The sequence below is a fragment of the Mesocricetus auratus genome, unplaced genomic scaffold (assembly GCF_017639785.1).
Source record: "Mesocricetus auratus isolate SY011 unplaced genomic scaffold, BCM_Maur_2.0 Super-Scaffold_4256, whole genome shotgun sequence".
Taxonomy (NCBI): domain Eukaryota; kingdom Metazoa; phylum Chordata; class Mammalia; order Rodentia; family Cricetidae; genus Mesocricetus; species Mesocricetus auratus.
This window is the reverse complement of record NW_024429182.1, coordinates 109,707,018-109,724,645: the sequence shown is the minus strand read 5'-3', so window position 1 is coordinate 109,724,645 and position 17,628 is coordinate 109,707,018. Positions and strand designations below refer to the sequence as shown.

General features: G+C 38.1%; 1 protein-coding gene across 2 annotated transcripts in view; it reads left to right on the top strand.

Annotated features, from left to right (window-relative positions):
* The window catches only part of Rab38 (RAB38, member RAS oncogene family), a 59,460-nt gene extending 46,639 nt beyond the window's left edge, over positions 1 to 12,821 (top strand). Inside the window, exons 3-4 of one of the 2 annotated variants that reach the window (XM_013124682.3) lie at positions 3,150 to 3,239; positions 11,957 to 12,094. In XM_013124682.3, coding sequence (XP_012980136.1) covers positions 3,150 to 3,209 — 60 coding nt within the window. In that variant the 3' untranslated portion in view covers positions 3,210 to 3,239; positions 11,957 to 12,094. Of the gene's footprint in view, positions 1 to 3,149; positions 3,240 to 11,956 lie in introns of both variants that reach the window. The other variant, XM_005085369.4, reaches the window with a different exon arrangement.
* Positions 12,822 to 17,628: the final 4,807 nt, after the last annotated feature.

The window sequence follows — 17,628 nt, the reverse complement described above, 5'->3', positions numbered from 1 at the left end:
AGGATAACCTACCCAAAAATGATGTTTTAAAAACTATTTCCCTACACACTAAGTAACAGTATGGCAGAACACTACTAGGAAGCACTTACAAGAAGTATGTAGTTTTACCTTGTTTTGATTGGCAGGGATTGATTACCAATAAATCAATGTATACAATGTCTTTTCATAAACAACCAAGTTCACTGTTTTAAATGTTGTGTTATGTGACTACTTTGTTAACATGGTATTTGCACACACATACATACATACACACACAAACACACACTCCCTTCATCTTCAGCTAGACTCAGAAATAGAGAAAGGTGAACGCAGAAATAGTATATGTAGACAGAATTTTCTTTGCGCCCTAAGCTCATAGAAAATGACACAGAGACTTATTATTAAATATGACCCCTAAGCCTTAGCTTAGGCTTGTTTCTAACTAGCTCTTATAACTTAAATTAACCCATAAATTTAGTCTGTGTTCATCATCACACTCATTACTTGATTTCCATTTTGCCCATTCTACTTCCTCAGCCTCTGGCTGGCAACACTGCCTTTCATCTTCCCTAAGCTCTCTCTGTCCAGAAGTCCCTGCTATACCTCCTACCTAGCTGTTGGCCAGTTATCTTTTATTAACCAATAACAGTGACATATCTTTATACAATGTAATCATATATCTTGCAACATAATACCTTAAATAAAGGTTAAAATCATGCTCCATAAAAACAGCTGATAAATCTCTTCTTTGTCCAACTTCTCCATCCACTACTCTCCCACATTCACTGTTGCTTCACATTAGTAGCTTCCAGTTGTATAAAGAGAAGCAGTAAGCATAAGAAATACATCACTATGTAATAGTCTTATGGTCAGACACAGGTATGGCTGTTTGATACTCTTTCCCCATGTTAGCGTAGGAGAAGTAAAATGGGGTGGGGATTCTGTTTTGCTTTGCTGGAGTCCTCTCTTTCCACCTGGAATCCACCATGTCTCATTGATACTCTGGGTGCATAGTTTCCTGTGTGCTTCATGTTGTTCTGAATGCACAAGGCATCTACACAGAGAGTTGAAATAAGAATAACCAAACCAAGCCAGGCGTTGGTGGCACACGCCTTTAATCCCAGCACTCGGGAGGCAGAGGCAGGTGGATCTCTGTGAGTTCGAGGCCAGCCTGGTCTGCAAAGTGAGTTCCAGGACAGCCTCCAAGACAATAGAGATAAACCCTGTCTCGAAAAACCAAAAAAAAAAAAAAATAACCAAACCAGATTTGGTTGATCTACAGCCAGAGAGGGAAATAAAACTAACTTGGGCAGAAGCCTCCACGAGTGCTCTAGTTTTCAGCACATCCTATGCTCTAGCTTAGCTGGGCTCTGCTAAGCAGGGGAGTCAGTGGAGATGAGACAGAAGGTACACGTTTGTCACACTTTAGTAGCGTGTACTCTTTCAAGTGGGTGGTCTGAACCAATAAGTTTAAAAGCTGATAAAGAGGATGAGGTGTGAACAAAATTATACTTTAATTAAAATGGCCAGGAGAAAATTTGGCAGGAAAATAAAGGGCGACTTTTAATGGGAAAAAACTGGAAGCATGAAGCCTGAGAGAGTATACAGGGCATGAACTAGGGGAGAATAAGTATGAGAGGAAGGCATATTATGTATGTCTGTCGTCACCTCTAAAATTCCTGAACTACACTGACAATCAGAGTGGCTGGCACGGTGTGTTTAAACACAGCCTGAGACAAGATGTATCTGATCTGTTGAAAGGCTCATGATTATTTCCTGACTAATCCATTACTTTTAATTTTATTAATTAATTAGTATTAATTAATCATTTATTCTCTTCATTGATGTGATATTTCAAGCCCTGTAGTGCCCACTTTTCCAATTATAAACTTATGGAATGAGGAAAGGAATATATGACTCCATGTCAGAAAGGAATAAATTATGTAACAGATGCTACGTCTTACTTCAGGGCTTCTGTCCAAGCCAAGGGAAATCATAGGACTCCACACAGAGCATGATGACCAAAGTATGACTTGAAGCAAGACGAGAATGAGATAGGAGTACAGACTTGTATTTGTAGAAGTACCAATGACTGTATTGGAGTTATGTCTGGGTACTTCATCTCTGTTTATCATTTAACTCTACCAAGAGCCCCGTGAAATAGAGTTGTTACTGGTCTCATTTTTCAGACTAAGAAGTGGAGACAGAGCCTTTCAACTTATCCTTGGTTCCAGAGATAATTTACATTATAGATCTTGACTCTGAAGCATCCTTTCATTCCGTTACACCCTGGTGCTTCCTGAGACAATGGTGCTCCAGTTCTGGTTTTGCAGTCTTAACACACAGAATTGCATTTAATCAAAACAGAAATAGATTTTTAAGACAGATCATTTCCGCTCATAGTGAGCAATCAATAACACTTGGAATTGAATCAAATACGTACAGCATACACTGTGGCTAAGTGTTTATTCTGCTTGTGTCTCAATCTTCTCTTCACTAAAGTGGGGTTAACAGTATATTACTACTCAGATGAGCTAATATATATAGCAGCATGCGTAGCAGAAAATGGAGTAAGTGTCCAAGCGGTATTAGCAGTTATTACTATTAATATTTGTGTCTGTTGGGTCATTTGCCTTCCAGAGCTGACAAATGAGAAAGGATATTAACTGAATCTCTTCTTCATGAATGGAGTTATTAAGTCTGACTAAGTGATAGCGTTGAAACTTGGCTATTCTCTTTTTAAAACTGATTATTGGGTGTCTTAGCACTGTGTTAGCAAAAGACTCAAAGTGAGGGTAATTAAAACATGACTAAATTAAAAGTGAAGTGTTAATAGTAGCAGCATTTGTGAGAGTTCTGACTGAGTGATCATTCATGTGAAGCTACACATCCTGGATTTGAAAAACACTTCTCGGGAATAGCAAACTCAAAAAAGCTCTTGGGAACTATCTGCCTAATATTAGGGTTGCAGGTAATGAAGGAGAAAACAATAGGTAGGATGCCATCTCTCTTCAGGTTCAGGGATTTAATGGAAATGAGTGAGTTAGGTGCCAATCCAGAGACAGTATGTATATGCCATTTAAAGACAGTAAACCTGAAAGTTACCAAATTAATTACTAGCCATGGAGCAAGTGAAAAACATTGTAGATGCCTCATTTATAATCTTTCAGGTTTGGAAAGAAGCAATAGAGCAAGAAGGATGGCGAACTGATGCCTGGTGCCTTACATAGTGTTGTGGAGAAGAGTAAACTTGAAACAGGGTAATATGAATAGTTTAATTTTGGGGCTTTGTAACTCTGGGACAATTATGTAATCTCATTTTTCTTGCTTAGGTTTTATTGGTGGGCAGGATTAACTTGGGTGATACAAGGAAATACGTAAATGGTACATGATTTTTACTAACTTTTCCATAAGTATTAGTAATATTGCATAATATTATGACTTATAGAGTTCTTGTAATGTTGGAAGTCAGTAGCACACAACGTGTCTTATCATTAAACATGATAATGTTGTGAGGACATCATTGAAAGGTAGGAAAGACATAGTAACCTCAAATGCCAGAATCCCCAGGTTCAAACCACAGCACAAAAAAAATACAGCATGAAATTAAAGACAGTAGGAGCGAGTTGGAGATAGGAGCAGTGTTGGCAGAAGAACGTGAACCTCTCTGCTGAATGCATTTGCAAACATCTCTGTGTTCTGTCTTCTGCTGACAGCATGATCACTTTCTGCGCTGATCAGTAATGATGCAGCTCAGTTTCCCAATGCCTTAGACTGACACCTTTAGTTTCTCTTTATATACTACATATGCCATCTCATTCAGAAATAAGGACAGAGTACAAAGGTTTGGGCCTTCGTGTCTGTTAGCTTGGACATACATAAAAGGTAGCAGAGCATTTTCCAAGCAAATGGAAAATTCAGGGCTTTGAAGGCAGAAGCCAGGTTCCTTCTGAGCCTAAGTGTTACCAGATCCTGAGTACAACATTCTATGAACTGAAATTTTCTCTTAAAAATGATCACTCAGTATTGCTGTGGAGATTAAGACAAAAGTTTCGTTATGAGGACAGTGTGTGAGGCATACGTCTCAGACGAAGGGAGCCCCAGTCAGAACTTGGGATCTACAAACGTAAGTCCCAAACCAAATGGAGGGGAGGAAGAAAATGTGAAGCAGACACAAATTCAGGCCTGTCACCAGTGTTCATATCGACTACAGAAAAGAAAATATGGACTAACAAAGAGCTAGAGGCCTTTCAGCACATAGGTGTTCAATACACAAATGACACATATTTCCCTCTGAGTAAGGAATTTTAAGCCCCTGTCTGTGTGAGACTTCTTACTGTAGTGTCATTACCCAACATCCACTTGCTCTAATTAGAACTTCAAGTGCTGAGGAATTTAGTGCCCTAACCTCAGGCTTCTGGTACATTTGGTATTTCGTTTGAGGTTGATGTAGTTAGAAAGACTGTGGAAAGTGATTTCTTTGCTGGCTTCTAATGAGGTAAACATGAAAGTTTTCTATTAGAGGTTTTTTTCCCTCTCTGACACCAGGGGTCAAAGATTAAACAATTTGACCTCAGACAGATGTCCTAAACAGTTGATTAAAAAACTGACAAGATCCCCTGACCTCAGATAGAACTCTATGCTTTGCTTCACAGAAAAATCAGAAACACTCCAGTGTAGATCACTGTATTCAATTGTATTTAAGAAGTTCCAAAGCAGAAATGAAAATAATAGAGTATTTAAAGATATCTTTACTGTCTGTGTCTTCTAGTTGGGTACACATTTCATTTCTCAATATTTGTGTATGTTTGTTCAAAGGGAGGGTATGTATGTGCACTGCCTGTGTATATGTTTGCATGCATGTATGGAAGCCAATGGTTCACATTAAAGCCTTCCTTAATCAATCTTCATATCCTTTGTTGGGAAAGGCTTGTTCACAAAATCTGGAGTTTACCAGTTTGGCAGACTGGCAGGTCAGCTAACCTCAGGGAATATCCTGTCTCTGCCCATCCAGTGCTGGGATTATAGATACATGGCACCTCACTCAGGTTTTACATGAATGCTGAGGAACTGAACTCAGGCACTCTACCAATTAATTCACAACCCTGATCTATATGTGTGTGTGTTGTCCATGTGTACAAGTGCTGAATGTATATATGAATAAATGTTTGTTTGTCCATAGTTGCCCACACCCAAGTGCTGGTGCATGTAGAAGCCATTGGGTGTTTTCATCTACTGCTATCTGCGTTATTCCCTTAAGACATCATCTTTTATTAAAGCAGAAGCTCAGTATTTTCAGCTAGGCAGACTGTCTATTGAGCTCCCAGTATCTTCAAATCTGCCCTTCTCATTGTAGCCATACCCAGCTGTTACATGCATGCTGAAGATTTGAGCTCAGACCTACACTCAGGCTTACATAGCAAGTGCTCTTACCAACCGAGTCATCTCCTCAGCCCAGAATCTTTTGAAACATGTTCACATGGGTTATTACGTTAGACTAATTGAATCCACGCTTGAGAGAGGGAGCCCGGAAATGTACATTTGTAAACTAACATGGTAGACATAGATAGCCAGGATTTAGAAGTGAAGTTATTTGAGAAACTGTTGTGTAGTGTTGAGAGAGCAGCACAGAGGGTGAGTTTTCCTAGCCTTATGGTTTCCTTGCCTTTAAAATGTGACTGTCAAGTACTTTTCATAGTTTGTGTGTGTGTAAAGGGTGAGTGCATAAAGACATTAATTTGTAAATAACCCACTTGTCTAACCAAGGCACTCACAACATTTGTTTTAGTGAAATGCTTTGTTGGCAATCTTAAGCTTTTATCTATTGATACAGTGAAGGGAATCCATAGCAGTGGTCTCAGTCTGAGCCATCTGACTTGAAGCTGCTAGCACAATAAACCATCTCCTCACATTACACACATGTGAATGAATCAGCCAGATCTCTACAGCCTCTGTGTAGCTTGGGAATTATAGAATGTGTAAATTCCCGTTCAAACAGAAGAGGCTCCTGGGATACGGTTACTGCTGTGAGTCACATATGCAAACAAAAATCCCCAGGTAGCATTTTGCAGTTGTGCCAGGACATCTACTCTGCAGTCACCTGCAGTTTGAGCCTGACTGTGTTTACCTTGATGCCAAGCTGCTCAGTGTTACTCAAAACCTAACTGAAGTTTTAACAGGCAGGGTTTGATCATCAACCTTGTAAAGATGAAAGGGGAGAGATGTTTGTTTCTATGTTAGGCTGAAGTGGACCCAGAATGTAAAAGTACCTACTGTCAACCTTGATGATCTGAATTCAATCCCGTGTGTACATTGTCATGCACACACACACACACACACACACACATACACACACACACCGCTAAATCAATAATTCTTTGAAAAGTTTCTATATTGCTATGTGTTTTCTTACCTCCTGTGTCCTTCGGCTGTGTCAAGTTGTATTCAATGAAAGTAAAAAAAGGATACAGCTGGGCGGTGGTGGTGCACGCCTTTAATCCCAGCACTCGGGAGGCAGAGGCAGGCGGATCTCTGTGAGTTTGAGGCCGGGCTGGACCGACAGCCTCCAAAACAATACAGAGAAACCCTGTCTCTTAAAAACCAAAAAAAAAAAAAAAAAAAAAAAAAAAAAAAAGATACTAAATATATTTGAATGGGTATCAGCAGTTAAAAAGTTAAAATCCAGCTTACCTGAGGTCCGAATGACATGCTCCTTCACTTTTTTATTCTGTCACCATGTACCCTGTCCAGTTCATCCCTATATTTATTGAGGAAATCTTTAGAAGTGATGAAATGAGTTGAAGTTGGCTTCAGACACTACATACACACTTCCCTTGCCTTTTGGCAGTAAGGATGTGGTCATTTTCACTATTTACTATTTTCCCTGCACTCACATCTGTGACTAGGGGCTAGCTACCTACTTACTCTCTGTCATTCTCAGTGTCCTCAGCTGTCAGATGAAGGCATGGAATTCACACATTACTGTTCTTCAGATGCTGAGTGAAATCTTACAAGAACAGAATATAGATGCTGCTATACCCTTCACTGCTCCAAGTATTTTTCTCGTTTTAAGTATTAATGTGATTAACTTATAATCACCTATATGGCAGAGTTTTAAATTTCTCTTTTCAAGAGAGATTGCTTACTTTTCTATTGTAATAATATATCATTACTTAAAGAACCTTAGTATAGAAAAGGGTTTATTTTAGCTGACAGTTCCCAAGGATGTATAGTCCACCATACCTATAAAGTCATTACAACAAAGGCAGGTTGGCCTGATAGACAGGAAGGAGAAGATCATGTTTCATGCATACATAGGAAGCAGGGAGAATGAGCAGGTAGTGAGGCCTGGCTATAAGACCCTAAAGACCACCTCTAAGTACCTCCTTCATGCAGCAAAGCTCCGCCTCCTAAGGGTTCCATAACTTTCCCAAACAGCACTATCATCTAGAGTCCAAGTACTCGAGTCTGTGGGATACATTTCTCACTCATAATGTCATTGAAGCATCTGAGGCTTTGGACTTTCCTGGGCCCACACAGCCAGAAAGGGTGTGACTCAGGACTAGAATAAGCATGTGACTTCAGATACCTTTTCTACCCATTATATCCCTTCCATTTTACAACATGCTTGTGGTGAATATAGTAATAAATGGAAGCCCTGAATGCTTCCTGGCTTCAGCCTATGTCTCTGATCTGGATCAGGCAAGCTGCCATGATCACTAGAGTAAGCACACCAGCACTGGAATTCATGAAACATGTGCTGATTATGGTTAAGGTGGAGTGCTCAATGTCCCACCGCCTTGTCTATAATGGAATTATAGACCATTGTCCTTATTAGCACTTCATGTCCAAGAGATTCTAGTGATTAAACTTCTGCAATAAACTGATCCATAGATGCTCTTTCCAGACACGTTATACCTCTGTGGTTCATACAAACTTCTCTAGTTTGTAAGCCAAGACTGGAATGGTACTTTATCATCTTCATCTTTATGCCTAGGACTTAGCAGGAATGCACATAATACTGGATAATTAATGAATATGTTCCATTTGCCATGAACTGCCTGCCACTCTGTTACTATTTAGGGCCTCTGTGAAGATTCTGTTACTCCTTTGCTCTGCTAGTTTCCTTTGTAGGGAGTTCCATGCACCCATCCCTGTCCTAATCCAACTTACCTTTACTTGCTAAGTTACTCTCCAAAACCACCTTCTCCTTCACCATCTTATCTTTTACAGGTACCATCTTACCAGGCTGCTAATAATTTGATAGATATTTTAGTAGCTCCTTGGTTATGATGAATAGATTTTCATTTATTTGTCATTATTAGCATTTAACTATATTCATTAAGAGATTTTTGTCAATTTTGCATTAATAAATGAAAACCATATTTAACTGCCATGTTGACATATAAATGGAATTTTAAAAAAATATCACTAGAAAGCCTGTTACATTATATATGAAGGAGAGACCCTCTTAAAGTTTTTCTATCATATAAACATATTTGTATAGTGTATAACAAATAAAAAGAAGAATTATTTAGAACCTATTGTATCTAATGCTGGGTAAAGAACCTTTGTTACTGCATCTGATCTTTAGAACAGTTTAGAGAGTGTTTTGTCATGGGTACTAAATAATTCTCTCCCTGAGGGACTATTAATAGTCACTGATTCCTGGGGAAGGGGTGTCATTTTCTTCAGTAGTGTAGACACAAAAATGTTGCATATGTTCCATTAAATAGCCTTTCACATGGCTCATAACATAACCCTAATTAAACTAGGTGAGTCACTCTGTTGCTGATGGTTTTCTTTTGTCCCACCTATGTCCCGCCACCTCTTCAGCCCCAAGGAAACACAGGGACAGTATATTAGTTATAAAACTGTTGGCCGGTGGCTAGGGCTTCTTATTGGTTAGCTCTCTCTTAAATTCTAATCCATAACTACTAATCTATGTATATATACATGATCTTGTTTTACCAGAGAAGGGTCTGGACCTGTTTCTCCTTTTTGGTCTACATGGCAAATGTTTTGGTGGGCTCCCTCTACCTACCTCTCCCAGAATTCTCCTTGTCTACTATTCCCACCTATCTTTTCTTCCTGACCACTAGCCAAACAGTGTTTTATTCATCAGCAAACAAGAGAAACATATATACAGAAGAACATCCCCTATAATCTCTCAGAGCAAAAGACATGGAATTGTGAGGGAGATTGTGAAGAAAAAGAATTTATGTGGAAGAAGAAGGGGACTGAGAGAGGGTAGTGTGGGTGACATGCCTAACATTCATATATGTGTGAATGTATGTGTATATGTGTGTGTGTGTATGTCAAAGAATAAATATTCAAATATTTAAAAATTGAACAAAAAAGTCTTGAAATTAAACACAACTTGCTTTAATGCCAAAGAGTGGTCTGACCTTCCAATCAGCTAGTACCATTGGCCATGGATACATTTGGTGACCATCATCACTCTTACCATTTTCTAGGTAACAATACTTTATGCAAGGATTTTTCTTTTAATTTGGCATTTTCTTTTAATTTAATTTATTTTTTGCAAGGCTCTTAAAGAAGATCAATGATTTTGAGAAAGAAAAATATTAGGAATAGGTAATTTCAGTTCATGTTGGACAAAAAGACACAGTGATATAACAGTTTGACAAAACAAAAGCCCTTATCTTTTAGCAATGGAGTATCTGAAAGTACATTTCTAAAAGTTCTATAAAATGTGATTTTAAACAATGAAAGTTTTCTGGAGATCTTCACTGAATTTTACATGAGAAAAGATTTTTTTTTTAGTATCCTGGTAATAAATTCCTTGTTACTTTTTTTTCTGTTCAAAAGAAAAAACACACAATTTATAGTAATTAAATATCTGATATATATATATATATATATGTATATGTATATGTATAGCTTGTCAGAGCACATGTGTGTGTTGAGGAGAGGGGAGTGCCATCATGCCATGCCGACTTGTCTGTGTTTAGTCAGAAGACAACCTTGGGTATTGATTCTCACCTTCCTCCTTGTTTAATGCCAGGTCTTTTTGTGGTTTTCAATCAAGTGCCAAACTAACTGGCCCATAAGTGCCCAGCAAGTCTCCTGTCTTTCCAGTCCTGCATTCACTTCTGATTTCCCATTTTCTTTTGAAGAGCTACCTCCATCTAATGTCTAGGTGATGCCATGGCAAAATTATTTCTAATCTTAATGAGCTCCAATAGCTTAGGCATAATTCCCATCTATGCTACATGTATTATGAACTCATCGGGACACAGTCTAAGAATTCCTGCCTCAAGGTTTCCATGAATTCATATGAAAAGAATGTGGAGCAATTAAATACTGATTTTTATTGCTTCTAGCCAACAAATTAAGACATGTACATTTTCGTGGTTCACATATTTAATTGGCCAGCAGCTGTCATGTGTTCATATCTGAGTTCAAGGAGGCCAGAAGCATGGTAACTGCAAGGAAGTAAAAGTAGAACTATTGGTTAAATTGGTAATAACTGCTACAAAAGGTGTCATACTGACTCTAATTCCTATTCAGACTGTAAAAGCAGTATGCGTTAGGGCAATTATAAATCTAAGATAGACTGAGAACTTATTTTTTTTCTTATAGGATTATATAACAGGTGAAAATTAAGAAAATTGAAGTTTAAAATATCTAATATTAAATAAATCCACAATACTCTTGATATTGGACAAAATAAAATCTATACCTTAACTTTTGTGACTAACTGAGAGATAGAAAATAGAAAGAAATGAAATGGGGGAAGGAAGGGGAAGGGAGGGAAGGAAGGAAGGAAGGAAGGAAGGAAGGAAGGAAGGAAGGAAGGAAGGAAGGAAAGAAGGAAGGAAGGTGCCAGGGTCTGGCCTGTATCAGTCCTATGCTACAGGGATCATCTGTTCTGGACTGATGTCTTTAGGGCTATGTTCAGAACCAGCCAAACAGCCCCAGGTCCAACCCTGAGTGGGGGAGTGTGGATCAGGGAAGTCCTAGCTACCCAACAGCTTTAAGGACAAGACAGAGCCATTTTGTCATTTCAGGAGGACTCTCAGACCATACTGGAGACACCAGTTTATTCAAGCATCCTCTAAAATAGCTTTCTAAAAGTGAGGGTACTGGCAGAGGACATCTATTATCATGTATATAGGGCTGACTAGGAAACACTTCCTTTAACCCTAGAGGTGGTCCTAGAATGCACATACACAAACCCTCAAGAGTCTTCAGGTACATCTCACTGGCCTCTAGGCACATTTCACTAGCCCCCCCCCCATGTGGGGCCTAGTTCTATTGTTAGGCAAACTAGAACTCATTCTTCATTGTGGCCAGGCCATCCTAGGTAACCAGTCTGACATCTAAAAGACAATAGGAGATTCGAACTGAGGCCTATATGGAAATATCTTATTTCCCCACAGGAAGGAAGAAAAGAAGGAAGGAAGGAAGGAAAGAAGGAAGGAAGGAGATGAGAGTGAGGGAAATAAGAGGATATATGAATAATGTTTAGAAAGGCTTTTTTTTCATGAATCACCAACAACACTGCCCTGGCTGGGGAGAAAGCTTAGAGGGTAAAGCACTTGTTTGGCAAACACAAGAATTAATATTTGATCCCCAGAACACAGGAAACAAATTCCAGACAAGCTGCTGCAAAGATGCCTTTAATCCCAGTGCTGGGGAGGCAGAGACAGTCAGATCCTGGAGCCCCAAGGATCAGCCAATCTAACCTGTTAGACTAGTCTCAGGGCAGTGAGAAACTGTGTCTCCAAGGTGTAGGTGCCTCAGATACAACACTTAAGGTAGTCTTCAGACCTTTATATGCCTATGCGTACGTGTGCATGGAGAAAACAGGAAATGCACACGCGCACGCACACACACACACACACACACACACACACACACTAACTTTTAATATTGGGTTTTGTCTTAATGAGATGGTTATTTTACAATGTTGCATTACAAGAAAACTGGTTATTTTTTTCCTCCTCTTTAGGAAAATATAAACATTGACGAAGCTTCAAGATGCCTGGTCAAGCACATACTTGCAAACGACTGTGACCTCATAGAGTCCATAGAACCGGACATTGTGAAGCCCCACCTCACATCACCCAAGGTTGTCAGCTGTTCTGGTTGTGCCAAATCCTAGAAGACGCCTCTGCTGGCATATGGCCGGCAGAAGCCCATGGCCCTAATGAATTGTGCTTCATTTTTTTCTTTATTACCATTTTGGGTAAGTGTCGGGATAGTGAAGCACATGTCACAAGCCAAAGATGTACGACTCCGTGTTTTCTGTCAGAGAGGCACAGAAAATATTCTTTATGTTTTCCCTGACTGTCAGCACAGTGTTTACAAGCTTTTAAACATTTGTCTGTTGTAAAATGCTGTTTTATCACTGAGCAAAGTCACTCAGGAACACATCCAGCTGTGATATGTGTTCCTTTAAATCAGCAAAGGCCTCTGGTCTTCTTGAGAAGGGGAATAGGAGAGCAAGGCAGAGGTCAAACCAAGTGTGGATTTGCCTTTCCCTGGTGCGTCTTTGTTCAGGATTGAATTTGTTTCTGGGTGGCCCTATAGGTCTATTAAGTAGAAACGGTATTTTTGCCATTCTTGGCAGACCTAAGAGCTGTCTGTGATGTTGCTCTTGTGTGCACAGGCAGCCTGTGCTTTTGTCCCCTTCGTCGTGGCTTGCTGTGCCCTGAATGCTGGTGTAACTGAAAACTGTAAAGATAGAAAGATCTGTTCCCTGTATGTGCCTTTCTGTTAGCGTCCTCTGACTCAAGCTCTGGGAGTTCTCTGTACATGTAAGATATATATTTTTCACAAGTGGAAAATAAAACATTAAAGATGCTTTTTCCCTATTTCTGATAGTGCCTTCAATTTCTTTGTTAGTGCTGTGGAATTTTTGACAATACAATCATATTTCTCAACTTCCAGTTCTACATTTGATTTTAGAAAGGAGGTGAGGAATTGAAATGAGTTTCTTCTATCAGCTGTTTCATTCAGTATATAGGTCAGGGAAATAACCAATGTTTATGACATTTTTGTTAATAACAGAAATATAGCTTCACACATTCTGACTAAGAGTATTATAGAACAATGAATATAAAAACCAACAACTGGCCATATTGTTGAAATGTTACAGGAGGGCAACATTTTTAATGGGACTATTTTCCTTTGATATTATTCACTGTACACTCACAAATCTTCAACCTTTGCAACATATATTTTTAGTACATACCCTTGACATTTATTGTTTCTGTAAGCACCACACACGTGTTAGTATTGTGTTCCTTTGTCCCTTAGAGTTGCACTTGCCTCTGGTGCAGATGACCGATGAGGCAGATAGTCCTGTAGCATGTAGGAATTCATGCTTCTTGAATCAGCTCGTACCCATAAGAACAGAGAATGAGTTACACACACACTCCAATTTCTTTTCACTCAAAGTCATTCCAAGGCATGCTTATGGCATTAAGTACCTTGTTTTTATAGAGGGAATTTTTTATTCATCTGAAATTATTTCCTTATTACTCTACTTATGTTTCTGGGCTTATCTTCCAAACAAGCTACATTTGTACAAATCCAGGTCTTAATATGTGGAAGGCAACCTAAGTTTGTAAGGTGGAAGTGATCGGAGGGGGAAGATCATCAGATCAGATGCTTGAATTGAATTATGCAAAACTAAGGCACAGCCAGAATGGACTGGTTACTGGTGAGACAAGCTGTAAGCAGTGGAACCAGTTTACTAAGGTTTTCCTGAGATGGACAAAGGACAGATGAAAGGAAATAAGATTTTTTTTCTTTTTGGTTTTTCGAGACAGGGTTTCTCTGTATTGCTTTGGAGGCTGTCCTGGAACCAGCTCTTGTAGACCAGGCTGGTCTCGAACTCACAGAGATACGCCTGCCTCTGCCTCCCGAGTGCTGGGATTAAAGGCGTGGGCCACCACCACCTGGCGTAAATAAGATTCTTTTAAACTTAAGCTTTGCACAGCAAAGGGTACGATCAACAGTATAAGGAGACAAACTACAGAATGGAAAAGACATGTTCAAACTACTTATCTGATAAAGGATTCATATAAAAATATACAGGCACTCTAAAAACTCAATGACAATAATAATAAGTCAATAAAAATTATCTGAAGACAAACTCTTCCAATGTGAATATATCAATGGTCACCAAATAATGAAAAACATTATTAGCCATCAAAGGGATGCAGTTCTACAGTAAGAGATATAATTATACATTAATCACAATAGCTAACATCACAAAAGGAAAAATAGCAAATGCTGGTAAAAATATAAAGAAAATGAAACTGATACATTATTGATGGGGTGAAAATTAATTTAACAGCTATGATGAACAATATAAAGGTCCTTAAAAATCTAAAAAATGTGCTTACCACATGGCTTAGCCATACATTTCTAGGTCTGTGCTCAAAAGAAAATGAAACAACATATCAAACAAATATTTATTGTGTTACTATTCACAATAGCTTTAAGGTGTGATGTCAATAAAGGTACCCATTGGCAGATAAATGGATAAAGAAAATGTATAGGTAACTCAGGAATACTATTAATCCATAGAAAAGAATGAGATCCTGTTATTTTTAGGAAACTAGGTACAGTAGGAGGGAGGACATTATATTATGTAAAATAAGTCAAACAGAAAGACAGATAATCTGTGCTCCTCTCTTTCACACGTAAAAACTTATTTAAAAGCAGAAAAGATAGAATTGTAATAGAGAGTTTGAGGGAGCAGTAATGATGGAGGGAGTGTGAATAATGGATATGAAAATAGATAAGAGGAATAATTAATGATGGTTTATAGTATACGGAGGTTATTGTATTATTGTAGTTTGCATATTCATGAAAAACTAAGACATGAGCTCAAATTGCCCAAATGTGACAGAGATAGATAGTTCAATTTACATAATTTAATTATATTGTATGTATGTATCTCAATATACCACATATATAATTATCATTTGTTACTTTAAAAGAAGTTTTAAAAACAGAAGAAGGAGCCTTCAATCCCAGCACTCAGGAGGCAGAGGCAGGCAGGTCTCCACATTCAAGGTTAGGGTGGCCAGGCCTACCCAGAGAAACTCTGCCTTGATAAAACAAACAAACAAAAAAAACAAATAAACAAGCAAACCAAAATGAAACATGCAAAAACCGAAGAAGAAGCTCTAGAGGAGAAAAAATATATAGATTTAGGTAAATCTGTAATTGTAGGGAATGTGGTGTGCAAGCTGTATCTAACTACCTGAAAAACATGTCAAAGATCTAGCTTTGTTTTGTTGAGATGTTAGAAATAATTGAATGTGTGTGTTTTTAAGACCAGATAATTGATAATTTGCTCATGAATTCACTCTTCCATGGCTCAATTTTCAATATTCTGGAAAATCTACTTGTAGTAGACTTTAATATGCTCCTAGATATCTGCTTAAATTTCACAATGATGTTGATCCAAAACAAAATGATATGGAAATGCTCAGAATTGCTTTGGCAAAACAAAATAGGAAAAGTGAATAAAGTACTTATTTTAAAAGCTGAATAATCTATCAATTGTTTCATTTCTTCAGTGTAGAATGCACACCCTTCACTAAAGCAAAAGTAATAAGGAGTCTTCAGAGGAGAGCAGGGATAACAGCCAAGAGAATTTGGTTGCTACCTTTTTCAGTAGTTCAGGTTTGAGTGAATAAAGACATGGCTGTATTTTAACAGGAATATGACTTATATGGTTAAGGTACAAGAAATAGTAAAATGATGCTACAATATGGATAACTAAGCCTGAAAGATAAAATCTGAAGTGATTCTTCTTTCAGTAACACAATCTAAATGTGTGCGTCTCCTTTCTCCCACTGGAATTTTCTATAGAACTAGGAGACTTGGTACTTACTCAGTGAGCATAGGCTCTGAATCCTTATAGGCCAGCACTTAGGAAATATTCTTAGGCAGGATAATTCATCATGATGGTCAAGGCGAAACTAGATTGCTGAATGCCAATGGACCAGGGAGGTGTATGTCTGGAACTCTGGGTTCACTGGAATCTGATGTTTCCATGCATAATGATAGCTCCTGAAGCAATTGCAGTATAACACTGGTGAGGAATATCAGGGGCTCACGATCCTGGGGATAAAACCTTATTTCTAGTGTCATATGGGATACTTGATCTAGAAGTGACTGAGTCAGTGGAATGAGAGTGTTAGAGAACAATCGTGAGCATCAGTTATGATATCAATGATTAACCACAACATAAGGAGGCAGATATTGTTCGACTCCTATTTTTATTGCTTTTTCCTTTTTATTAAGACTGAAACTTAGTATTTGTGGCTTGTGACTCTTTAAGGAGCAAAATAGTCGAATGCAGGGTCTGTGAAAACTTGGCAGCACTAAAAGGTTTCTGAACACACTACACAATCAAAGATTATTTTTAAAAACAAACACATCGTGAATACAATGTGCTTCTGAATGCATTCAACCTGTGCTGAATCACAAGGTCTTACTGAAGCCTTAGTTCTGAACATAAAACATATGCTCTTTTCACTGGGTATGTTATGCCACCAAATGCTGCCTAAAGAATTTTGGCTCAGATTGGAGATTATTGTGTTGAGAATTGCAGTGCTTTTATTGTATATAAAGAGTTTTCTCCTTTTCCAGAAGTGTAGTGGCATAATTCTCTAAAGAGAACACTTTTAATGTTTTTTGTGCCACCATGCCTCAGCATGTACATGTAAAATAAATATTTGAAAGAATTGAATTTCATCATGTCAGAATGCTTGATTTCAAAAGTTGTTATTTAAATTTCTGAATTGAGTTTCACAAAAACCATTAAAGGAATTTTGACTTTGGGTTAAGATAGAATTTTAAACAATTGCTGAAACAAACCAAATTGTACTTCTATCATTGTGTACCACATATTTATATGATACAGAGTTGTCAACACTAATGATTACAAAATCAGAACACCAAACAATGAGAAATATTACTGACAGATCATCTATGTCCTATAAAATTCTTTATGAAAAAGTAAATAATTGCATCCTTCTCATTAGGATGCAAATAGACTTTCATCTTCAACAAATGATAAAATTAAATATATACAACAAAGTATTTTAAAAATATATTTATTTATCCCTTACTATCTGTAAATATTTGAGTTATATACCTATCCTTTATACCTGTATGCTCACTCAGGGTTTTGTAAAAATTTCTTCATGAACAGGGGTCACAAGTGAAAAAAAAAACACTTAAGACCAGTGATTTTCTTGAAAAATCCATGAAAGACAAGACAGAGTGTACTGTAGATGCAGAATGAGTAAATACAGAGTATGCAAAGAATAGCAAGGAATGCCAAAGACATTCTGCATAAGACCTCCTACTACAGCCTCCTGCTTACAAGCTTGCTCTAGTTGCCTAGGGTTGGAGCACCACTGCATTAAGACCTCCTGGACAAAAAGCCTCATGCAAGACTAGTGTAAATTAGTAAATAGTAGTGCTTTCTCACTTTGGCTTGAAGAAACCTCAGGCTTCCTCCTCCAGAGGCCTTCAAAGGCAAAGTTACATAGAGTAGGAAACTGATTATTTCAACCTCTTTGGTTTCCTTTCGTCCCTGCCTCCTTTTCTGTCTCATCAGCAGTGAGTCCCAGGGTCCTTAAGTAATTT